The following is a 25,339-nucleotide window of genomic DNA, read 5'->3' as shown; positions in this document are numbered from 1 at the left end:
TGAACGGGTGCCACAACCAAAAAGGCCCTTCATCCGGTTGCCCCCTCCTTAGCTTTCCTCTGAGGGGGCTCCCTGAGAAGGACCTCAAAAATCCTTAAGATCCTTCAGGCGGGTACCTTCAGATATCCTGAATGTTCTCGGCACTCTTAATGCCCCTTTCCCCTTTCCTTGAGCTGAGGACGCCACTGGGACGCGGGGAAGCGCCAAAGCTGGCAGAAAAGCACGTTCTGAACTGCCAAGCAGGTCGCTCCATGAGACAGAACTCCTGGGGTGTGCTCTGCAGGGCGAGAAGTTCGCCCCACTCTCCTCCCACTCCGCAAAGCCCTTAGAAAACAGGGACTCCCCGTTTTGCAAATTGTGCAAGAGGGGAGGGGAGCAGAGTCTGCACTTGTTCCTGGAGTGATTTCGTTTCATGGGTGGAACGAGACAGAGAGACTCTCTGACAAAGGAATGCAAGTGAGAAGATGTTCCGACACGCATTCTTGGGGGTGTCTCTCTTCTGCAGGAGACCCGGGAAAGCATTTCTGCTTTATATCTTACTGTCACACTCTTGAGAAGATGATCTCCGTGAGCAAAATCTTGACTCCATGCAAGCAAGAGCTTCTTAGTCTGGGTCGAAGCTAGCGTTTGCCCTTACATCAAGAGAAAATGGAAAATTCTGTGTGTTCTGAGTGTGAACTGTAGGGATTTTGTGAAATTGGTTCCATCTATGTTTCATGGATTGCCAAGGTCGTTTTTTCCATCATCTGCTCATTGACAGAAACAGATTTTTTAAAACAAAACCTCTTTGTACTCATGCGAATGCGAATTAGGATAATTCCCACCCCACAAGTGAAAAACAAGTTTGCAAGTCAGCAGAATGTGTGTAATCCAGACAAAGCAAGTCTGCTGTCAGGTCAGATTTGCAGAAATCCAAGGTCAGCTGGACCCACTGCGGATTTTCCAGCATCCTCAGTATCAATCCACGCTGCACCAGCACAGGGGGTGGGGGTCCGTGGGGGCAGGCTGCTTCCTTGCCCCCCTGCTAGCGAAGATGCACAGGGAAGCCAAATGCACGGGAGACAGCAGGAGAAACCCACGAAGCTGCCGCATTTGCTGGAAAAATGCCCATGTGATGCTGCAGCCCCTCCAGGACTTCTATTTTTGTCCCACTGGAAGCAGAAGCAGAATTCATTGTGCCAAATCATTTCTGGGGGTGAGAGAGAAAGAAAACGTCCAAATCATGGAGTCCACTTTTTCTTGACAGAGAATTTGCTTCTCTTGGTGTAGAACTTGAGTGGGGCGCTTGCCTTCCTTGAAAGCGCGGAACACGCAGAAGCCCATTCCATCTCCTGGGGGTCCTAACCATCTGGAAGTACTTCCTGGCAGCCGCCCTAAATCTTGGCTCCCTGAGCTTTGCTCCATTGGAACACATCCTGCCCTCCACTGCAGGGGAAAGAAGGTCACGACCCAGCTCTGCATCACACCCCCTCACGGACCTGTAGGTCGCAAACAGCTCCCCCCTGACTCTCCTCAAGGCTGAAAAGACCCAGTTCCCCCAGTCTCTCCTCGAGGGCTTCCCTTGCAAACCAGCCACTATTCCAGTGGCCCTCTGCTGCACCGATTCCAACCTGGCTACATCCCTCTTGTAATGTGTCCAGAATTGACACAATACCCCAGTTGTGGGCGCACCAGAGTCGTGTGGAGTGGTAGTAATCCCTCTCTCGCTCTAGAAGCCACGCTTCTGGCTATGCATCCAAGGGTGGCGTTCGCCCTCTTGGCCACCGCATCACACTGCTGGCTCACGTTCAGCCTGCAGTGGACCAGCACCCCGAGAAAGTGAATCTGCCACCCAACGTGGGACTCGAACCCACAACCCTGAGATTAAGAGTTTCAAGCTCTGGCAACTGACCTGTTAATGCTTTCTTCTTGTCCGCTGTCCATTGTCCAGTTCTGCTGGAAATGATAATCGGGGAAGATAATCCGTGTCTCCATCTCTGGCTGCCAGAAGACAAATGAGCCTTTGGTTTTGATTCTCACATGTATTGCTTGTGAGTCACCCAACAATGTCCAGCATGTCTTCATAGAGAAGTAAAACTGAAGAGTCACCAACATGACTGCATGAAGTGGGGAGTTCCATGTTTTGGGGCTGGCTACTTCTGCTGGCATAAATGTGGCAGGAAGCTTCGATGCTTTCATTTTATCCTGCAGCAGGAAAGAAAAAGCACAAACCCAGAAGGTCTGAGCTCTCTGACACCCTGATGGCCACATCCTGGACTATCCTGGGGCTTCCTCAGCTCCTCGTGCTTCTCCTGAAAGCCTCTGGTGAGTGCTGTGTGTCGAGATTCACCTGGCTGGGTGGCTCAGGCCCGATTTGCACCGTGATGGATGCTAGTGCAAGCGGCAGGGAGAAGAGGTGAGGTGCTGCCGGTCTGAAGTCAGGGCTTGGTGCAGCGTTGACTTGATGCTGAGGCTCACGGAGGGGACACTGAGGCACCAGCTAAGGGGTACCACAAAGGACAGCAGATGCATTGGCGCCCTGCATCATTGATTTGCCAACCAACCCCAATGTCTTCTACTTATTTCAGGCTCTTCTGATGTATCCTCACTAATATGTCTATACTACCTCAAGCTCATGAACCTCCTCTTCCCCATTTTAACCTCAAACAACCTTGCGAGGTAGATTCAGCTCAGGTTCAGGGACTGGCCCAAAGTTTGCCAGAGAATTTCATGGCGGAGTGGGGATCTGATCCCAGCATCCCCGCCCAGTTTCAAGCCCACCCTCCAACCACTACACCACACTGTCTCTATGTCAAATCGCCTGTGCATCTTTGCTCTCCTGCTGCCGGGCTAGAAGGAGAAGAAGGGGTGAATCACAGTGGCAGATGCATGCCGTCAGGACGGGGCTGGGGAGACGCCAGCCAGCCACCCTTCCTGTTGCCCACGTCACAGGGAGAGTTGCTTCCTGAAGGGGCAGACTGCACGGGAACCAGCTCTGGGGGCAATCGCGTCAGTTCTGAAGCTGCAGCGGATGCACTGGGGCGAGGGGGAGCAGGACTTGGGCTTGGACAAGCCCCACGCTGCAAGACGTCTGGGGACCCACACTGTTCCCCAAGGTTTTCGGCTGCATCGAGAAGCCGCTGGTGCTGCTTTAATCTCATACTCGCCACCGCTCTGAAAAGGGACCTTTTTCCCTTGGAGATCCTCAACAAGGTCACATTTAGGGGGGAAACAGGCCGTGGATTGCGGCCAACCACTGAGGAACCTCTGTTCCTGCAGAAACCAATGAGGATGTCTTTATTTGCAGGTGCTGTGGGCCAGGAAGTGGTCCAGCCACAGGCCGTTATCGAGGTACAAGCAGGAGCGACGCTGATCCTTGGATGTTCCGTGATGGGTGCAACTTTACGGGGACCTGTGAAATGGTTCTTGGGAGAAGGTCCCGCTCGGAAGCTCATCTATGCAGAGATCGGATCGTTTGAGCGAGTCCTGAGGACCAACAAGGACTCCAACACGGATTTCTCCATCGCCATCCAAAATGTTACTCAGGCAGATGCCGGGACTTACTACTGTGTGAAACAGAGATTTCCATGGATAAAATTATTGGAACATGGGCCTGGGACCCAGGTGGTTGTGAAAGGTGAGTGGTGGAAACTAGTGAAGAAAACAGTCAAAAGGGGTAAGGTCTGAATTGCTCCACCTGCTTTTAGATGTGAATAAGGCACAGGATAGAGGATTTGAAATCGTCAAGTCATGGGAAGGCGTTTAAACATTCTGCTGTGGCACATGGAGTGTCAAGTGGTTTGGGTCTGTGGTTACAACGTCTAGGAAGACTACGGGGGAAGCACTGAAGGTTGGCAAAATTGCAACAGAAATATTTGCAGCGGTTTCGTTAATTTATTAGATTTATTTGAAGGCCACCTATTAGCATGACGCTCTGTTAGCTTTCCACTAAGAAATTTTGATTCGTGGTATGCAAAGTCTGTCAAAAGCAGTCTTAGGAGAGCTGCATATTTCACAGACCTTTACAACTAATCGCTAGTCCCTGGACTTCTGACTTCTAAAGAAGAATCCAACAGGCAGACAGCATAAATAAATATTAAGATAAATAGCAATATCTTTGGAGGACTGGACAGTAAAAAATCATTTAAACATCAGGCAATATGAAGACATTAAGGAGATAAATGTTTCCAGCAAGAAGATAATGTGAAGGAAAAGGCTCTATCATCTTGAAAAGTTTCATCTCCTTAATTTTGGGGCTTGTCGGGCTTCTGGGCAAAGCACAAGGGAACCTGGGGCGACCTTCATATTAGTTTTATTAGGTGCCCAAGCCCACTCTGCTAACTTGGCCCAAACTATTCTTCAGCCATCCTTTTTTGCTCAGGAAATTTCCCGTGGTGAAGTTCAGAGGGCAACGGCTCGGTTTAGGTCATTTGAATGTGTTCCTTACCTCTCCCAGTGTTCATATCTTTCAGCACCAGCGGGTTTCCCAGCAGAAGAATGGTTCCAAAGTGGGGATGAACCTGGAGGCGACCTACTCCCGCAACCCTTCATTTTCGTTCATCCTAACAGAGGCAGAGGTGAGACGGTTTTGCTCACACCCTGCATTTTGGCACGCCTGAGCGGTGCACGGGCAAAGCCCCTCCTCTGGGTCTCTTCAGCCTTCCCTCGTTTTGCCTCCCAGGTCCTCTTTGAGGGTAGCTTCAATTTCGCCAAAAAGGGAGACAAAGCATAACTAGGAAACCAGTTTATTAGGGCTGTCCCAGGACATACACCTGCCTGAGAAACAGAACAGGACAGTGCCTCTGCTTTGTCATGCACAGAAATGGACCGGACCGGGCAGTGGCCTTCGGCGTTGCTGACCGATGTTGGCGGTGGGCCAGAGGGCCGAGACGTGGCCCTGGCTGCTCCCCCAGAACTGATTTCAGAGGTGCCTTAAGCACGGGGAAGGGGTCTGAAATGGCCAAGTGGTATGTGGGGGCCTTTAAACATTCTGCGGTGGCACATGGGTTGGGGTGGCAAGCAGAGGAAGGCGATGAGGGTTTGGGGAAGCACTGAAGGTAGGCAAAATTGCAACCGATATTTGCGAATGTTTCCCACTAAGAAATTCCGATATGATGGCATGCAATGTTATCTTGGGGGGTGGGGGGAGCTGCATATTTCTCAATACTTTACAATTAATTAAATGCTTTACAATTAGTTACCAGCCAGCCACTGTGATCCCTGAGCAACAATAAGCAGGTGAAGGGATTTTTTTTTTAAAGAAGCAAATAAGTCTTGGGAAAAGCTTCATCTCCTGAATTCCCTTATTTTGTAAGCTGACAAAGGTGTAAGACAAACTCTTACGTTGGAAAAGGAGACATATACAGCCACAGCAGTGCTTGCATTCTGTGACATTCTGGTTTGCCTATTCTGTGCAAACTCCTTTTCCAATATGGTGGCCCAGCTACTAAATTAAATTAAATCCCAAGATTGCAGCACCTAATGGGGGAAGGGAAAATGCAAGCAAGGTTAAATTTGGCCGTGCTACTGACAATGAGATGCTGCGGACCCGGAGCTGAGACTTTAGGATTCAGAACCTTCATGGGACCTGCCTTGAAATGCAGAAAGCAGTGTTTGGATTTTGCATTTCCCTGACTTGGCAAAAGACTATTTTCGCCATAGCCTCCTTCAGCTCACTGCAGAGCGCCAGAGGTTTCTTGGCTAGCCAAAGGGCGACTGATTTCTTGGAGGAGGTGTAACAGCAGATGGGTGTGCTGATTTTCAGGGCAGGAGCTCACGGTGGTCCAGCCACAGGACGTTGTCGAGGTACGAGCAGGAGCGACGCTGATCCTCGGATGTTCCGTGACGGGTACAACTTTACCGGGACCTGTGAAATGGTTCTTGGGAGAAGGTCCCGCTCGGAAGCTCGTTTATGCAGAGATCGGATCGTTTGAGCGAGTCCTGAGGACCGACAAGGCGTCCAACACAAATTTCTCCATCGCCATCCAAAATGTCACTTTGGAGGATGCCGGCACTTACTATTGTGTGAAGCAGAAGAAAGATCTCGGGGGTGACAAAGATGTGAAAACTGGGCCTGGAACTCGGGTGGCTGTGAACCGTAAGTGGTGGAAACTTTATTTATATTTATAAAAGAAGGCATAGCAATTCATTTCATTTGTGTTTGGCCCAGACACATCCTGTATTCATGCTGGGACTAAGCCCACCTGCAGATTTTGGGGGGACTCTGGGCAGAGTGGTTGTGAACGGCGAGGGAGAGAAGCGGGTGGACATCTCATTTCTTGGCTGGTGTTGGTTGGCTGCATTGGCTGAAGCATCCCTTGGATCAGAGGTGTACCTGCAGCTGACTCCCAATTTTGGGAGGCCCTGGGTAGGTGGTGACTCATGGGAGATGCCCCGGATGCCTACCATGTCTAAGCACGTCCCATCACTTGGCTCTCCCATGACTCCTCCGCCCCGGCAGTCCATCTCCCCTTCCCTTGGATGCTTTCAGACATTTCCTTGACTCTTTTCCACATGATTCCACAGGGGAAAACGCAGCACAGGCCTCTGCTGGACTGTGGAGTACGACACTTGTGAGCCAACTGCTCCTTTGCTGGCTGGAAAAATCCATGTTTCTTCCTTGTAGCAAGTGCTTCCTGCTCAGAGACTGAGGGACCCTGGCACTACCACCCGGTCCTCCAAAAGCTGATGCTTTTCCACTGCCACCAATTCTGTTAGAGTATTTTGGATTCTCCTAGTGGCTGGTATTTGAGGCTGTGGCATGAAATAAACACCACCACTGAAGAGGAAGTGAAGTATGAAACCAGCTGATTTATTAAAACCATCTTTTACACAACAGGGAATACGAGCACCTGCTTGGGCGTCTTCAGAAGATGGTTCTGATAATTCTGAGGTGCTCGAGAGAAGCAGCTGCACTTGGACGATCAAGGGGAAAAGAACGCCCGCGGGCGCACTCTGCAATTTGCCCGATTCCCCTGGGGATGCACAGCTTTCCGTGTCATCTGAACCCAGCGGGGTGCTGGCTTGGAAACCTCCCCGAGACCAACGCTTGCTGTAAATTTGGGGCGCTTTTGAACTCAGGACCAGCTGGGCACCTCGGTGGGCTCAGACGTCACAGGAAGGCTCATGAGGCAAATTGTGTGGTGTGCGACCAGGACATGGGGGCAGAGGGAAGATGCCCCCGTGGCATCCTTTCCCCCCGTGATTATGCAGACCCGAGCACCATTGCTGCTCATGTCCTTTGCCTCCAGACAGATTTCCCGAAGCTCAGCCAAATGCACTCACAACCAAGTCTGACTCCTGGGTACACACTTCCTCTTGCTGCCATTTCTGGTTACTTGGACCGTTTCTCTGGGTTTTCATGGTCTTCTTGTAAAGCTGCAAGACCTTTAGGCAGCATCCTGGAATGACCCATCCTGGAATAGCTCAGTTCTGACCTGCACCAGCCCTGTATGGGTATCCCGGAGAGAAAGAACAGCTCGAAATCCAAGCTAATCCCTTTCTCCTCAGCTTCCTCCTTTTTTGGATGGAGGAGGAAGATTGGGTATAATTCAGAAACAGATGGACGAAAAACGCATGCATTTTGGCAATTCTGCCTTGCCGTAGCACCAACCTGCATTCATATAAAGCAACCTAGAGAAAGGCAGAGAAGGAACCTTCCCAAGGAAAGACAAAAACCCACGAGTGAAGGCACCCACCTGAATCCCACAAGGGATCCAGAAGCAGAAACCCCCTAAAGTGGTGGACTGTTTCTTCTTATGGGCCACCCCAGATCGCTCCTGGCCTTCATTACGTGCTTTCTCCCCATCTAGGAGCTGATTCACTGCCCCCTTTCTCTATCCCAACCCTTTGGAGCTCAGCTGCCTTCTCCTGGTTGGTGTGGGCTCCTCCATCCCTTCACCCAGGCAGCTCTGCCTCCCCTCCTGCATCTCTCCTCCATCCCAGTCGGTCAGTGTCCTCCCTCCTCTCCATGCACTCCTTTCATGGGTCCACTCTGCTCTTCTCCTTCTCTCAGGGGTGACCCTCCTCATCCCATCCCTCCCACGGCATCTCCCTGAAGGGCAGCCACTCAATGACATCCCACGAGCTGGTCCAAAGACTAGGCACCCTGTCACCAAAACAACAGGGCATGCATTTATCATGTTCCTAAGGGGAACCCAACATTGACTGAATCGTTGTCTTTTCCTCACAGGTCCTGAGGGATTTCCCAGTCTTGCTTTCTGGATGGGACTTTTCCTGAGTAAGATTGTAGTGACTTCCTTCCTCATTTGCCTTCTCCAGAAGAAAAAACCATAGAAAGTCACTCCTGGGGGGACTTCCAGTTGACGTCGCAGCGAGACGGCTGTGGAGAACGGGGTTCCGTGCTCCACGTCGAAATCCGTTCTACAGGGGGCCCGGGGGGGCCCATCCAAGCCCTGTCGGGGCAGGGATTAGAAGCCCGAGCATACTTCTGCCTGGCAGGGGGTGGCAGTTCCTCACCCGACGGGGGAAATTCAGGGGATTTCTCAGTGAACGGACAGAGAGGGGTGCACCCCCTCACAAGCTGTCGGGGCTCCGGATGAACAGTGAAGAAAACAAAGAGAAGCTTAAGAGTGGACATCCGACCTGCTGGGTGAGCAATTAAACCTTTTAAAATACTGCCCATGGAAGAACCTGTGAGATAACCATCACTCTGAATAACAGCAGGAGGCCCTTTGCTGAGGGAGGGAACCTCTCCCTGTGGAGCTCAAGCCGCGACAAATCTAGGGGAGATGAAGTGAAACTGGGGAAGTCTGGGACTTGGAAGAGAAGAGATTTTCTCTACGTTTAATCTCCACAAGGGCGAAGAATTAAATTTGAACTTATTTTATATTAATTGGTAGAAGAAGCTCTCTTTTCTTATTTCCATTTTGGAAACATGGTGATCAGACTCCTCCAGTTTCTGTATGGTTGAACAAATAACTTTTTGGCTGCCACCCTGTGGTTATTTTATTTTTTAACAGATACATTGCTTGCCAAAAAAAAAAAAAAAAAAAAAAAAAAAATCCCTTATTTTCCTCTCTCTGAGATTTTTTGTTGCTATTTAGTGGCTATCTAGTACCACAACAGGTTATTTAAAAATTGTTTTAATTAAACCTTTTACTTTCATCATGGATAAAGTTTACCTATCATCTTTGGCATCCACATCTGCTTCTCAAAGCTTACAAACAACACTCTTGGCAATAGAAGCATCTTTAACATCTATCCAAGCATCTCAAGAGTCTATGCAAAACGCTATACAAGAATTTGCTTTGGAACAAAAGGATGAATTGGACAAATTGGATAGCTATTTTTATAGTTAGATAGACAGACAGACAGACAGAAGTAAATGACTTTTAGATAGTTCTTATTGCTAAGTAGAAATGGTTTTAAACTTGTCAATTAGACGTTGGAAATGTAAACACAAATTTAAATCTGAAGGCTTTTCTCTTCTTTTTGCTTAGATATTATTCTTAATGCTATTGATAAATAGACCATATATTTGATATTATATGTAATTACTACGGCAAGGATTTTATTTGCTCACTACGGGAGGAATGATGAGCCAGGCACCAAAGAGTGGAGCTCAAAAGGGATCTTGGACTGCATGGAAAGGGACAGATCGATCTTGTCTCTGAAGGAGGAGGAGGAGGTGTATCTCTACCAAACCTGGAATTTGTTCTGTTATCAGCTAGAGAAATGGGATTGTGCGTAGATTTGAATATGACTATTGACTGTTAAAATGAGGAAGATGCTAACCCAGTATATCCGCTGTCTTAAATAATCGTTGTTATTAAAGTTAGATTGTAGTGAAAACAATAAAATGTATTAAAAAGAAAGAAAGAAAGAAAGTCACCCCGGCTTTTCTTTCGGGAGTCCGGGGAAGGAGGCTGGCAAAGAGGCCCGCATGGGATTTCACCGTGTTGCCGAAGGATCCGTAAAGGGGTTGTGGAAGCACCTGCTGAGGAGCCGATGCTTCCTAGGCTGGTACACCTGGTTCAAGGTCGACATTAAACATGCTTCTGTGCCTCTTGAGTGAAAACCTGGCCTAAAATTCTGCTGAAATACAGCACTGAAGTTTTGCTCTTGCGCTTTCCCCGAAGCTGGGTTTCTTCTGAACTCAGCTATTTGCACCTAAAAGGAAGAAATTCGTTGTGCAGTTTCCAGATTAAGGAGACTTCAAAGTGCATTGGCTGCTGGATTGGACCAAAGAATTTCACAAGATCAGTGTGGGCTTTACAGATTACAGCAAAGCCTTTGACTGTGTGGATCGTGAGATGCTCTGGATGGTGCGGGAGAAATGGACCCGTCTCAGCACTTGATTGTCCTGATGCGTCACCTGTATCATGGACAAGAAGCTACAGCTAGGACAGAATACGGAGAGACAGAATGGTTTCCCATAGGCAAAGGCATCATACAAGGGTACATTTTATCTCCCCACCTGTTTGGTCAGCACGCAGGACATATCATAAGGAAACCTGGGTCAAATCAGAGGAAGGAGGAGTGAAAACTGGCAGAAGAGACACCACTGAAGCTATGCAGATCATCCCATATTACTGGCAAAAAGCACCAGTGAATTGAAATGACTCCTGAAGAAAGTGGAAGAAGAAAGTGGAAAAGCAGGACTGCAATTGGACATTAACAAAAATCATGACTATTTATACATTTATGCTAGTTTAAGGTCAACCATGAAGTGAAATTGTGAGAGCTTTTGCATACCTTGGCTCAGTCATCTGTTCAAAAGGACACAGAAGCCAAGATATTCAAAAAAGACCAAGACTTGGAAAGTTCCAGTGAAGGAACTGGGAAAGATTGTCAAGTGTAAGAACGTCTTGCTGGAGACCAAGGCCAAATCATCCCCTCTGAAGTATTCCTGATCACCATTTCTCCATGCAAATCCGAACAGTGAAGAAAGCTAGCAGGAAGAAATTGACAAGTTTGAAACATGTTGCTGGATGGGAGCTTTGGAAATACCCTGGACCAACAATAAGAAGAACAGCTGGGTCCTAGATCAAAGCAAGCTTTCCCTGGAAGCAAAAATGAAGAAAGCGATGCTGTCCAGCGTAAGCAATCGTTTTCCATCGGGGCAGCGCTCCCCTCAGCTGATGCAACAGCCTTTTGTTTTTTGTTTAAAACTGCCCGACTATGAATCACATGGAGAAAACAAAACAGTTCAGGAAATGCAGATCTGTCACTGTTCGCTCGCACTGGTAATATTTCATTTGAGGTATTAGTGCTTTGTTGTGCACCGAAGGGACCGTGGTACAAATGACACCCAGTCATTCCTCAGATTAGTGTCCAGGAATCCTGCTGGGCACATTTTGTAATATGACAAAGTCGTCGCCACGCTCCCGAACACCGCAATGTACGATGGACGGGGAAGCTTGCAAAGGCGACGATGCCTCTTCCGCTCATAACAGATACAGAGTGACTCGCAACACGGTGCCCTGCGGGGGTGGAAGGACCCCAGAGTCCCACCTGTCCAAATGCTTTGCTACATGGCCAAGTTTGCAGGCAATCCCGAACTATTCAGGGTGGTTAAAACCAGCAGGGATCGCGAAGCATTCCCAAGGGAGCCTTCCTTTTTTCTTTTTTTTTAATAAGTTTTATTCTTAATATACCTAACAAAAAGAAACTAAAAAGCATCAGTCATCGAAAACATCAGACCTACTGGGTCAGCTCCCCACATTTTTTCTTTTTATGTTAAACTATACACATATTTAAGGCTATGCATAGTCCCGTTTCTCTAGTCAATGATAAAAAGGAGTCCCAGGTTTGATAGAAGTCTGTATCTTCTTTCTCCCTCAGAGACAGAGTCAATCTGTCCATTTCTGTCCAGTCCAAGATATTTTTGAAAATCAGTTCATCGGGAGGTGGCTCTTCACTCTTCCAGTGTTGGGCAAATGCAATCCTCGCCGCTGTAGTTACATGTAGAGTCAAATACATTGCTTGTTTGGTAAGATCATCAGGTATAATGCCTAATAAGAAAACTTCAGGTTTAAATGTTAGAGATTTTTGTAACATTTCCTCAAGCCATTTGTGTATTTTAATCCACTTTTTTGCCTTATTACTTTTTTGCCTTATCACAGGTCCACCACATATGATAAAAAGTACCTGATTAATGTTTACATTTCCAACATCCATTTGACATATTTGGAAACATCTTAGCTCACCTATTTGGTGACAAATACCATCTCCCCAAGGGATCCTTCCAAGTCATGCAAGAGGGCATCAAAATAGCAAAGGCAGCTGAGTGTAAGGCGGTGTCCCGTGATGCCATGTTGGGGCAAAAAGCCTTCAAGCGCAGGCTGATGGGACCTGAGCGAGCCGTGACTGACCAGGAAAGGGATCTTGGGGTGGCGTTGGAGAGATTGATGAAAATGTTGGCCCAGTGCGCAGCTGTGGTGGAAAAGCCAAAATCCATGTTGTGTCGAAGTAGGAAAATGCCAAGCTCATACTCCCCTCATACGAATCTTTCGTGCAATCGGCTCTGGTCACTGGAGCTGAAAAAGGGCACCGAGTTGGGGAAAGTGCAGAGAAGGGGAAATAAAACAAGCCAGGGTGGCATCCCTCCTACCAGGAATAGTTACAACAGCTGAGGTTGTTTAACTTACCAAAAAAAGTGAGCCATAATAGAGGAATTTAAAGTTCAGAGGTGTAGAGAGCGGGGCACATTGCTCTCTTCCAGAATACTAGAACTCACGGTTGCCCCTTGCAGCCGACTGGCGGGCAGTTCAGAAGAGGTAAAAAAACTTTTTCATGCAGCATGGAGGGAACGGCATTCGTTGCCACGGGAAGGCCACCAATTCGGATGCCTCTGAAAGGGGCTGGAAATATTCCTGGAGGGAGGAAGGCTCCCCGTGGCTGGCGGGCGACATGCCACCTGCGTTAGCCAAGGCAGACCCGCACACGCCGGTTGTTGAGCAGCTTGGGCAGGTGGAGGTTTGGCGCCCACCCTCCTTGGGGAATCCTGTGGCAGCTGGTTTGCCAGTGAACGGTGTGCTGGACCAGGGCTGCTCTTATGAAACATTCTGGACTAAAACCCGATGGGATTTTTAAGATATAGGATTCGGCTGCTAAGTTACTGGTAGGGCTGAGATGAACCCTCTTGGAATCCGTCCCTCCGAGTATTCGTGGACTTCCATTTTTGCTTGGTGTGGTCTTCCAAATCCGCACGAAGAGGAAGCCCATTAATCCCCCGCCCCCCACATGCAACTGGCCACCTTCTTCCGTGGCAGCAGCAGCCTGATTTCCCCTTTTATTATGCTTACGTTTTTGCTGGTCACCACTATGGACACCCATTACTGGACAGGGCCACATGGCCTACAAAGCACCTCACCTTTGAGGATCCTGCGATCACCCATCCCAGGTGCACAGGTAGGGGTGCTCCAACCCTTCCCTCTTGTGTGACGAAATAGAAATAGAGAAAACAATACAATGTAGCCTAGCATACACCTGCCCGTCCCCTTCTCAACCTCCATGTGGTTTTCTCACGGTTATGCAGGATTGCCAGCACAAGGTTATCATTAAAGGTGAAGGTGAAGGTTTCCCCTTGACGTGAAGTCCAGCCATGTCTGACTCTCGGGGCGGTGCTCATCTCTGTTTCCTGGCCGAGGGAGCCAGCGCTTGTCTGCAGACAGTCTCTGTGGTCATGTGGCCGGCATGGCTAAACACCGAGGTGCACGGAACGCTGTTACCTGCCCACCGCAGTGGCACCTTTTCATCTGCATGCATTTGCATGCTTTCGAACTGCAAGGTTGGCAGGAGCTGGGACGAAGCAGGGGGAACTCACCCCGTTGTGCAGATTCGAACCGGCGACCTTTCGATCTACCAGCCCAGCATCAGTTTAAACCACTGCGCCACCTGCATCCCAAGGTTATCATTACATGGGTACAAGTTTTCCTCCATATGGTTAGGGCTGCACCTTGCTAGGCCAAGGGTGCCCGGAAGCAGGCCCACCTCACGCAGAAATTCTGCTGCTTTTGCCTTGTCCACCACCCAGAGAACTTTGGCTGTTGGGCTGCAGAAATAAACTAAAGGAAGCTAATATTTATTTTTATTTATTTATTAAAACATTTCTATGCCACCTCATTCGCCAAAGCCTCAGGGTGGCTCACAACATAAAGTTAAAATACAAAAAATAACAGTATAAAATAAGTCGCCCTGGCCAGATAAAATAAGCATAATATTAACAATTAAAATGCCGCTTAAATAAAAAGGTCTTAGCCTGGTGCCGAAAAACGAACTACGGTGCCAGGCGGACCTCTCTGGGGAGCGCATTCCATAGATTGGGCGCCACCGCAGAGAAAGCCCTCCTCCGGGTACCTACCCTCCTAACTTCTTTCACGGAGCGTTCCTGGAGAAGGGCCTCTCCCGCAGACCTCTCATTTGCTTATTTATCTGGACGGCTTACAAAAAAACAACATACCAACAAACACACTGCATCCTACCATTAGCGATAAAATCAAAGATAGAATCAATTAAATATTAAAATGTTGAGAAAAAGGGGTTTGCCTGATGCTGAAAAGAACAAAGCGAGGGTGCCAGGCGACCCTCCCTGGGGAGCATGTTCCACAGTTGGGGCGCCACAGCCGAAAAGGCCCTTCTTTTCTTGGCAAAGAGCAGCGGCCCAGAACGCACTGGGCAAATACCGAAGGCATCTTGGGTTACTTCCGTGCCTGCTCTGGACTGGCACAGACATCTGCATTTGGGAAAAGCTGGTTCCGCCTTCAGATGGATGCTCTGGTACAGCTATACCTCCTCTAATCAGCGTTCTTTAATTCAACACATAGTGGAAGATGAAGGTTAAGTTTTCTTTTTTTTTTTAAGAAATATTGACAGCTTTTTAAATATCAGCAATCTTAAATGTCTCAAATAGGTTACTTTTTTAAAAAAAAAGTCAGCTTCACTCAATGAATCATAGCAGAGTTGAAAGGGATCAAGAAGGTCATCGGGTCCACCCTCCTGTTCAAGGCAGGACTCCAGGTTAAAGCACCCGCAACTGATGGCTGCCCAGGTGGATCTTGAATGCCTTCGTGGTGGGAGAGCCCATGGGCTCCATTGCCGTACTACTCCGACAATCAGGAAGTTCTCCCTGATGTTCAGCCAGAACCTGGCTTCCTGTGAACTGAGCCCGCTATTCCACGTCCTGCACTCTGGGATGGCGGAGAAGAGATCCCGTCCTCTCTCTCCAGGCGCTTGCAGCCTGCCATCGCACCTCCCCTCAGTCCTCCCTTCCCAAGGCTGAACTGGCTCAGTTCTCTCAGTCCCTCCTCAAGGGGCTTTGCTTCCCGTCCCCGGATCATCTGTATTGCCTTCCTCTGAGCCCTTTCCAGCTTGTCCGCATCCTTTCAAACTGTGGTGCCCAGAACTGGACGCAGGACTCCAAGCGAGGCTTAACCAACGCTGAGTAAAGGGGAACTAGCACCTCACGGTGTTCGAAAGTGATAGTTCTGCTAATGCAACCTAAAATAGCCATTTCTTCTCACGGGGCCTTCCAGGCTCCCTCCTCTGAACCCTTTCCAACTTGCACGCATCTTTCCGAGACCTACCAGGACAATAATATACAAGTCCAAATCGGGATGTTCAATCCAGTAAAAGCTGCTCAGTGTGTTCCTCTTTTGTCTCCCCGTTTCACCAAGCCAGTTCCTTGTCTGTGTTACATATTTAGGAGTGAGTCGTTGAAACACTTCTGCTTTTGTGGAGTGCTTGACATACTGTGGCTTTCCCACAAAAAGAGGTGGTCTTCCAAACCTGTTAAAGAGAGAAAAAAAATGTCTCCTGTATATTTCTTGCCAGTTTCAAAAGAATGACCCATTCAGAACCAAATATTCCCACCGAATTGGAAATTTCACGATCTGAAAGGCATGTTCTCAAGCAAGGCTTGAAACTGATCAACTAGCATGCACAGAGACCAACGTGTGACCAACGAGTCCTCAATTTACGTGGCCCAGAAGTGCGATCCTTGTCTGTTAACGGAGAGGTGAAGATGTGCTGTATTCATCGAGACCTATTCCTTGGTAAGCAAAGTGAGAAAAGCAGTGGTGTCGGTCAACTTTTGCCAAACCTCTCCTCCCATTTCTTGGCTTCACGGAACACTTCCCGACACTTCAGTTCTAAGAGAGCGTCTGGCATACCTGCCTGCTGGCAAACCCTCCAGCGACTGCAGTCAGAAACAGTGGCGATGGTGGTGGTGCTGCTGCTTACATTTCTATATCACACATAAGACGAAGCTCTCTGGGCAGTTCACATCAAGTCCCCCATCAAGATTTCAACCAAGCCTGACCCTGCTTAGCTTCCACGATCAAGCAGGATCAGCGCGTCAGGCTATACAGTTCCAAGCAACTGGAAGGGCAAATCTTTGCTGGCACAAGTCACCGGAGCTTGCAGAAGGGAGTCGCACTGACCCAGGCTGTCCCAGAAACAAGTTTCTGCTTTTTTTTTTTTGGGCAGGGGTATACTTCAAACATTAGCAGCTTAGAGGTAAAAAAGACAGTAGCTTGAAATGACATTAAACATTTCACAGCCCCTTTTTACAATGGAAGCATCACAAGATCAGTCGATTGCTGAAAGAATTTAAGATCAAACATTTCAAGCTTAAAGGTCTGGGAAAGGGCGTTTAGCTGGGATTGAGCAGAGCAGAGCTCCATGCAAGGCTGCCGTGGGGAGGGGTCCCCAATGGGGGGGGGGGGCTGCTGGAAAGGCCTTCCCCCTGGCTGCCACCCACTTCACCTTGCTCAACAGGAGAATCGCAGAGGTGCCTCTGAAGACACTCCTGGGGCCAGAGATGCGGCCGAAGCACACGGCAACTCTTCCAGGTGCCGTTTTCTGTCTTGCTTAGCTGCTCCTGTAACAGTGGGGCAGCCCCCTAACCATCTGCGCTCACCATCCATAGTTGCAGGGAGGAGTTTGCGGCGGCTGCGCTGGAACAGCAGGGCTCCCTTGGATCCCACCCAGCCCCATTTCCTGGGAACAGGCGTAGCACCGCCTTTGAGTCCAGGAGCCGGGACGAGGCAGGACCCGAAAGATCCACCACTTCCAGCACGGCCATGACGCTCCTGGATCTTCCTGAAAACAACAGATGCTCAGACACTCCGCGTTTGAACTGGAAGAGAAACAGCAGCCGAGATTCACACACGGGCTGTGCAGAGCCACACAAGTCAAACAACCCCAACTGAGTCCTCAGTGAGGAAGTCCGGAGGGGTGACTCCCAGCACCAGGGTGGGACGCAGTGGCGCTCACGGTGAGGGAAGAGGGCAAAGGATTGGGCCTCAGTGTCCTCAGGGGTCATTCCAGCTTATAACTCTTTTTTTTAGGTTTTCAAGGTTTTTTTACTTTCTACCAATTAAAACAAAGATTATTCCAAAGACATGAGACATACTGGGTTGTAATCTTATTCTCATTACAATTACTATATATTTCAGCCATTTATTTATTTATTTAATTTGTATGCTGTCCATTACTTGCGTCTCTGGACAGCTTACAACATACATCAGAATAAAATAGATAAATTGACTATTCCACGCTGGCTGTAATTAATAAAATACAAACAATAAAATCCAATTACATATTAAAATATTGACTAAATAAAAAAATGGAATTCCATTTCTCTAGCCAATGATAAAAAAGTCCCAGGTTTGATGTAGTACGTATCTTCTTTGTCCTTAAGAGACAGAGTCAGTCTGTCCATTTCTGCACAGTCCAGTATCCTCTTTAAAATCAGTTTTTCACTTGGTAGCTCTTCATTCCTCCAGTGTTGTGCAAATACAATCCTCGCCGCTGTGATTACATGCAAAGTCAAATATATGCTTTGTTTATCGAAGTCGTCAGGGAGAATGCCTAACAGATATACTTCTGGTTTAAATGTTTATTTATTTATTTATTTATTATTAAAACATTTCTATGCCGCCCCTTGCCGAAGCCTCGGGGCGGCTCACAGCATAACATAAAATACTATAAAATACAAAAATAACAATATAAAATTAACAATATAAAATAAATAACAATATAAAAGAAGTCGCCCTGGCCAGATAAATAAGCAAATATTGTTAACAATTAAAATGACGTTTAAATAAAAAGGTCTTCGTCTGGCGCCGAAAAACAAATAACGACAGGTTATTGCAGGTTATTACAGGTCTCTGCAGCATTTCCCCAGGCCCTCTATGTATTTTGACCCAGTACTTTTTTGCTTTATCACAAGTCCACCACATATGATAAAAGATACCAGGCTTTTGTTTACATTTCCAACACCTCTTTGACATATTTGAAAATATTTTTGTGTATCTATTCAGTGACAGATACCATCTGTAAAGCATTTTATAAAGATTTTCTTCATGAGGTTGACAGAGTTATCCTAATATTTCTTTCCCACAGCTTTTGCCATTTCTGCAACTCACCATTATATCCAAAGTTTTGTGCCCATGATATCAGTTTCCTTGACTTGTTCATCTTCCATTTTCATATCTAAAAGAAAGAGATACAATCTTTTAATCATTTTTTCATCTGATTTTAAAATTACTTGATCAAACACAGCTTGCTCCTTATAAAAACCATACATTTTATAATCTTTAGCATTCCTCGATAGTATTTGCACTTGATGCCACCAAGAAAGGTCAATATCCTGTTTTTGTAATTATTGATTTGATTAAAATCTTCCATCATTATCAAGAATATCATTATAAGTCACAATCTTGTTAAAGTTCAAAGTGTTTGGATATACAAAAGCTTCAGTATCTTATTATAGTTTTGCCTTTAGTTTTTCCCAGTCCGAAATCAATGAGTTTAATATGATTTTGAAAATACCCATGTTTTACATTTCTCATATCACATAAAAGCATGCCACCCCATTTGCAAATCATGACCTTCAAGATAGAGAGTTCTTTTATTTCTTAGTGTTATCCACTCTTTTAGCCACATTAAAACACATGCTTAATAATACAACAATCAATCAGGAAAACCAAAACCCACATTTCCCTTTAGCCTCCTGAAGCATTTTCAACTTAATTCTTGGTTTTTAATTTTGCCATATAAATCTCAAAACTTGTGTATTTAAAATCAAATTTTTTTTTCGATTTTTATAGGAATTGTTTGGAATAAGAACAAAATCTTAATATGTTCATTTTGACTATAGGTATTCTTCCGAACAGCAATAATTGTAATTAGTCCACTTTTCTAAGTCACTCTTAATCTCTTTAAACAGTATGACATAGTTGCCTTCCTTCAATGCAGCCCAACTAGCAGTCAGGCAGATTCCCAAGTATTTAACCTTTTTAACTATTTGAAGATCTACCTGCTCCATCAGGGCTGTCTTTTGCTCCAAAGTAAAATTTTCACTAATAGCTTGGCCTTGTCTCTATTTACCATCTTATAACTCGGCAACAACAGAACTGGAGTAGCGTCTCCACCTGCTGTTCCTTGTGCCACCTCACAACCAACAGAGGCCCACTGAAATGCTCCGAGCAGGCGGGCTCTGGTGAAGCGCCAAGCGAATAAATGCAAGGAATGGCAAGGACAGGGCTGCCTCTGGAGCGCTGCCCGGCCAGGTGTTATCTGCAGCATGCTTCTATCCCCAGGTCCAACAGCCTGGTCCCGGGGCCCATGAACGGCACGTCTGCTGTGGCAGCCAGAGGGCCGGTGCCCGCCACAGAGCAGGCGAGCACCGAATTTGACACGGCTGCAGACCAGCGCCTCCGGATATTTTGGGAGACAAGTCCCATCATCCCTGTGCAGCAGCCATGCTGACTGGGGCTGATGGGAGCTGCAGCCTAAAACATCCGGACAGCACCAAGCAAGAGGAAGGCCAGCTCTGGGCGAATGGGGGCAGCTCAGTGACCCTGCCAGGGCTGCCTGGGGCACCAAGAGGAAGGTCTCAGCTGGCAGCATGAACCAAACCGGCCCTTGTGCGCAACAGGAGGGCCAGAGGGGGTTCTTGGCCACTAGGCCTGATACTCACACCCTTCCTCATTAGCAGACACAGATGGCTCTTGCAAGCGAGTTGCCTCCTTGCATGAATGGGCCATAAAGAACAAGCTAAGATGGCCCCAGAAAAGCTGCTGATGCAGAAGCTGATGGCTCAGCCCCGCAACTCGCTGTGCCAGAACCCGCTGACACCAAGCTCAACAAGCTGGCAGGCCGTGTTCAAGACCACCGCGCCCGTCCTTGTCCCTCGCCCGCACAGCAACTGCAACGGGCTGAGCCACTGAAGGCAGGCAAGAGACGAGACGGGATGCACCAAATCCCCACGTGCCATCTCAGTCCCATGCCAACTCCTGGCGAACCCCGACCAGGCCCAAATCCAGCTTCTGAACAAGAAATGAGGAGGAAAAGGGCAGCCCCACAACAGGAAGTGCCGATGAAGCTGCCCTCATCTCAGACCTGCCTCCTCTCGTGCTCTTTTCCACTCTGTCCGCTCAGTTTAAGTTTGCCGCTTCTGGTGCCACATCCCGCCCCCACTTTCTACCACACCCCCCATTTTAGGTCAAGGCCACGGATGGGCTGAGAACACCACTTACCCCAGGCAGAAAGCAGGCCTAGGAGGACTGTGATGCAAAGAGGACCCTCTGGATGGACTAGGATAACATGGCTTGGCTCAGACAGGCAGTATGTTGGTTCCCATGCGTGAAGACCTCCGCAGTTCACCTGGGGCTGAGCTGCTCAGCCAATTCCAGGCCCTGCAGGGGAAAACGTTTAGTATGAAAAAGGCAGGCCCTTCTCACGGCGGAAAAACTAACTACCGAGATGGCTCATTTCAAAAGAGCCAGATGCATCTTATGTTTCTAGTTTATGGGACCAAAGTTAAATTGAGACAGCATTAAGGATGGGGTGCCAGTTGAAGAGGCGGGGGGAATCTATCCTCAAGCCTACCTCACAGGGTTGTTGTGAGGATATCATCAGTATGAAGACCAAGTAAAGCGAACTCGCCTTCTTGGAGGGAGGAAGAGCAAAAGGTGCATCTTTGCATCCACCTGTGCTTTTCAAACTGGTTCCATGTTTGTGCTAGGCTGCAGCTCTTGCGGAAGCATTTAACTTCACCAATTGTGGACTGCCTTTGGTATTTTCCCAGGAAAAGGTGATTCATAAGCGCTGCAGAGGAATCTCATTCACTGGTTCACCAGATCCAGCTTGGTTTCTACTTGATACGACAAAGACCCTTTGGTCCCAAGGCTGGATTAACTCTCCTGGCAAGACACAGTGGAATGAGAGCTCTGGCCAGCTGAGCCGGACTTTACGCCGGCAGTCGCCTGCTGTGCCACAGCTTGTGGAACCCTCGTCCTCACAGAAGGGAGAAACACGCTCAAAATTGGAGAGCCAGTGTGGCGTAGTGGTGAAGAGCATGGGACTGGGACTCAGATGACCTGGGTTCTAGTCCCCGCTCGGCCATGGAGCCAACTGGGTGACTTTGGGCCAGTCACAGACTCTCAGCCCAGCCTACCTCACAGGGTTGTTGTTGTGGGGATAAGATGCAGGAGGAGAATGATGTAAGCTGCCTTGAGCCCTTGGTAGGAAAAAGGCAGGATATAAATCCAAAAAAAAAAAAAAAAATGCTGGCTGAGCCTGAACTGCAAAGTTCAGAGAGGAACAGCGACAACAAAAACGGCTGATCAGCTGAGAACTTCTCTGAGAACGGCAACTTCTCAGAAAGCAAGTGTACATGTGCAGTTAAGTCAGATACTTTGTGCCCTGCTTGTGGGATGCTTTGGGCTACCTGTCAGCCAATGCATGAAGGAAATGATGGACTAGACGGACCTTCGTTTGATTCAGCTCTTCTGAAGATCACAAGACTCAACCACTAGCACCCTCAGGTAAAAGGAGCAGGCAATGGAGCCCTGGAGAGCCCCTGCTGGACAATACAGAGCTAAGCAGACCAATGGCCAAACTCAGCATATGGCAGCTTCACATATTCATACCTGATTTGCCACAGAAGCAGGTATGGGCTCCAATATGCCCTCTCCACAAACTAAGAGCCCGACTGGAATGGCAGGGTCCCATTCACACCCCGCTGAGGTGCTTGGTTACTGCTGAGTTGAGTGGCAAGCATGGCTGGCCCTGACTCTCCTAATCCTGCATCACCAAACTAAAAGGAAAGCTGGCGCTGGTGTGGAAGAGGAAGGCAAGACACGAAGTGCACAGGGAAGGCAGCCAAGAAGGAAGCCAAGCCCCAGACAAGCCCCTAACTTCTAGCACAGAGATGGGAGAGGCATTCCCCTTCACCTGTTGGATGACACCTGCCATCAGCCTGATCCAGGGCAGGCAATATTGAGGGCCAAGAGAAAGAAAAACAACAACAGGGAGGGAGGGAGGGAGGGAGGGAAGGAGGGAGAGAAAGAAAAAAAGTCACAAGAATTACAATGCAAAGGCTCTTAAAAATAAACTCAGCCTCGCCTGCGAGATGCTGCTTTCAAGCAGCCACTTGCTGCTGAGGCCGAGGGCTTGGTACAGGTGTCTGCAGAAAAACTATCCCCAGAACCCACAAAGAATTCTGAGGCCCATGAACTACAGAACTTGCTGTGGCAGCTGTTTGGACCACTCCCCACCACAGGAAATGCGGGCAATGAATTTGACACAGCTGCACCTTTGCGGGGGGGGGATTATCCCCCACCAAACTCACTCATACCTCAAATGGAGCGCAGGTTACATTAGTGAGCAGGAAAAACACAAAGAATGCCGGGAAAGGATACCAAAAGGAACCCCTTTGTAAAAGTCTGCGTTCCTGTTGAAGCATTTCAAGCCATACCTCTAGCTTAAGGGCCAGGCGGTTCCTCAGTGGTGGAAAGCGGCTCCTCACTCTACACCGACGCATCATTGTGCTGTGCTGTTGCTTCGCCCAGTCCTGAGCATCTCCAGCTTCTCCGCTCGGCTACATGGGAGCTGGCTCTGCTCTCCTTTCATGCTCCCAGCAGCTGCAGATTCAGCGAGAGAAGATATTTCCTGTTCAGTTGTTCCAGTCTCCAATGCATGTTCTACTTCCCTTCTTGCCATGCCTCAGTCACAGAAAACCATGAACCTTTAGGAAGTTTCAGTCAGGACCTAAGAAAGCCAGACAGAAGAGAAAGACAAGCATGCTCTTATAGACAGATTATCATAGTATCCAAATACAAATTAAGCCAAACTTAACTTTTTAATTAAAAGAATTATTCTAGGCTAAACACATGTACCTTTCCCAAGTTCTGCAGCATGAAATACCACTGTGTGTGCCCTAAAATTTTACAAATGATTGTAATGCAGATCCTTATGTAAATTGTACATTTGATTTGTACAGTAAGACCTGAACAATCCATAGGATTCAAGAGCTTTCCAGACACCACTGGACCCCCACCACAGAAAACACAGGTCTAGCATTTGTCTTAATTCTTTGCAATAAAAAATAAAAAAAAAATTGGCAAGTACTATCTTGAATTTCAAGTAATTGTGCCAAAAATAAAATAAAAATCTACAGGCATTATTAACAAAGCTAGTTCTAACTGTTAACTATGTGGTCCCATTTGGTATAGCACATAGAATTATGCACGTTATATATACCGAAAGGCAACAACAGACACCTTTGCCCGACTGAAGCTGCAATTCTATCCATGCTTAGTCTGAAAGGCATCTTGCACGCACCAGCAAGTCACAGCCAGTTGCGGGACTTTTTTCTGTTTAAGCACACAATACTCGAGGTGGACGGGCCTGTAAGGCACACGACCAGAATGGCTCTCTAAGTCTTGCTCGTGTGGTTATATCCCTTCTAACCTCTGATCACACGGAAATTTTTAAAAAGGTTAAAAAAAAACTTTGCAAGCTTTACTTACGGGAGGCAACTTCCGCCAATGAATTTCGCATCCAAATTACCTCAACTGATTTATTTTAAATGCATAAATTCACCCTCGATTCACCATCGCCTGCAATTACTTTGCACCGGGACCAAGATCACCCCCAAGCAACTGGGGGACTCTCAGGCTAAGGCACAGCCTTCCGCGTGATCCAACCCGACGCAAGCCCCCACGTGCCCGCGCCGCGCTGCCAGCACGGCGAGCGGCGGCCGCCGGGCACCGCAGGAGCGCGCCTCCCAATGCGCGCACCCGCCACGTGCTCGCCTTCCGCGGCCATAAAGCCCCGGGGGAGCCTGGCCCGCCGCGGCGCCATCCGCCGCCCCGCACGCCGAAGCCGGTGCCGGCCCGGCCGCGGACCCGCCCGCCCGCCCGCCTGGCAGGCTGCCGAGGCCAAGCAGGGAGGCCGCCGGGCCGCCTCGGCGGGGAAGAAACGCGCGGGGCAGCGGAAGGCAGCTCCGTGCAGCGTGCGAGGCCGGCCCCGCCCGGAGGACAGGGGAGCGGGCCCCGGAGCCCGAGCGCGCCTCCCCGCCCGGCCTCGCCTCGCCTCGCCTCGCCTCGCCTCGGGGGAAGCAGCGAGCGGCCCGCCGCCGCCGCCGCCGCCGCCGCCACCGCCACGTGCGCGCTGCCGGGAAGGGGCTGCGACAGGGCCGGCGCGGGATGAGTGCGTCACTTCCTCCCCGCCCGGGGCCTCGCGTGTCGCCGCCCAAGCGCCCTCAGCCATTGGCTGGCGAAAGCGGCATGACCGGAAACGGTGCCGAAGCCGCCTCACGTGAAGGGAAATTAAAAAAAAACGTGAATTTAGCCTCGCGAGTGAAAGAGGGGAGGCGTGCTGAACTCCTCTGTACTTCTCTGGCGCTGCGATCTAGAAGACCGCCCTGTGCCGCTCCCCGCTGAGGAAGCCCGCCCCCTGGCGGCCGCTCCCTGCGCTGTCCCTGGAGGCGGCGCTCGGAGGTTGCGTTAATGGCAGTGGTGAAAAGCGGAGCTGTGCGGCGTGTTTGAACTGGGCGACATTTTCGGACTCCTTCACTGGTTTAGCATCCGTCAAATGCGCCAAACGGTGGCTCTGCGGTTTGTCAAAAGGCGGGGAGGAGTCACCCCTTTTTCAGTCGTGGTCCATGATCCAGAAGAAGAATGGAAGTGGCTGGTCCCACAGGCGGTCTCCTGCAAAAGGCATCAGTCCCAGGTGATAGTCCTTCAAAAACCAGAGAGAGACTGAACTGGCTGCTTGGTGGCAGGGAGAAAACCAGCTGCCCATAAAGGCCCCCTTGGCACCTTGGGGTTGCCGTCACCACCCCACTCAGGCACAGTTCCGGAGCAACTCTTCCACCCACGCCAGGCTGGCACGTCTGAACCCCAGTGGGGGGTCCGGCGGGACTGATGGAATCGTTTCTGTCAATGGCCCATGCGGGTTTGACTTAAATGCAGATACGTAATCCACGTATCTGCAGCCAAGTACCCCGGTCCTTTGAAGGGACGAGGTCTTGCGGCGGTCCTGCTGGAGGGATCCCGTGGGCAGCTGGTTTGCCACCGTGTGTGCAGAATGCTGGACCAGAGGG

General features: G+C 48.9%; 1 protein-coding gene, 1 long non-coding RNA gene and 2 other non-coding genes across 5 annotated transcripts; 1 reads left to right on the top strand and 3 right to left on the bottom strand.

The window, feature by feature from the left end:
- The first annotated feature begins 2,240 nt into the window (after positions 1-2,240).
- LOC123036121 (signal-regulatory protein beta-2-like) lies at positions 2,241-8,570 on the top strand. Its single transcript, XM_044455126.1, has 5 exons — positions 2,241-2,304; positions 3,287-3,616; positions 4,452-4,556; positions 5,744-6,076; positions 8,171-8,570. The coding sequence occupies exons 1-5, from the start codon at positions 2,241-2,243 to the stop codon at positions 8,272-8,274; spliced, it is 936 nt and encodes a 311-aa protein (XP_044311061.1). The 3' UTR covers positions 8,275-8,570.
- A 5,743-nt stretch (positions 8,571-14,313) lies between these two features.
- Positions 14,314-24,145, bottom strand: LOC123036481. 2 transcript variants are annotated; one of them, XR_006417148.1, is made up of 6 exons: positions 23,763-24,145; positions 22,709-23,001; positions 20,487-20,645; positions 18,372-18,438; positions 15,528-15,729; positions 14,314-14,750 (listed from the first exon to the last, which is right to left on the bottom strand). It is a non-coding gene; the product is annotated as an uncharacterized LOC123036481 (long non-coding RNA). The 2 variants fall into 2 exon arrangements; XR_006417147.1 differs by having other exon boundaries at positions 14,314-15,729; positions 23,763-24,129.
- On the bottom strand, positions 19,519-19,653 carry LOC123036533. Its single transcript, XR_006417161.1, has one exon. It is a non-coding gene; the product is annotated as a small nucleolar RNA SNORA5 (small nucleolar RNA).
- On the bottom strand, positions 22,412-22,545 carry LOC123036532. The gene has a single exon (XR_006417160.1). It is a non-coding gene; the product is annotated as a small nucleolar RNA SNORA5 (small nucleolar RNA).
- Positions 24,146-25,339: the final 1,194 nt, after the last annotated feature.

This window comes from Varanus komodoensis, unplaced genomic scaffold (assembly GCF_004798865.1).
Source record: "Varanus komodoensis strain SLA01 unplaced genomic scaffold, ASM479886v1 scaffold8, whole genome shotgun sequence".
Lineage (NCBI taxonomy): Eukaryota > Metazoa > Chordata > Lepidosauria > Squamata > Varanidae > Varanus > Varanus komodoensis.
Note: the sequence above shows the minus strand (reverse complement) of the source record. Positions and strands in the feature narration are given on the sequence as shown.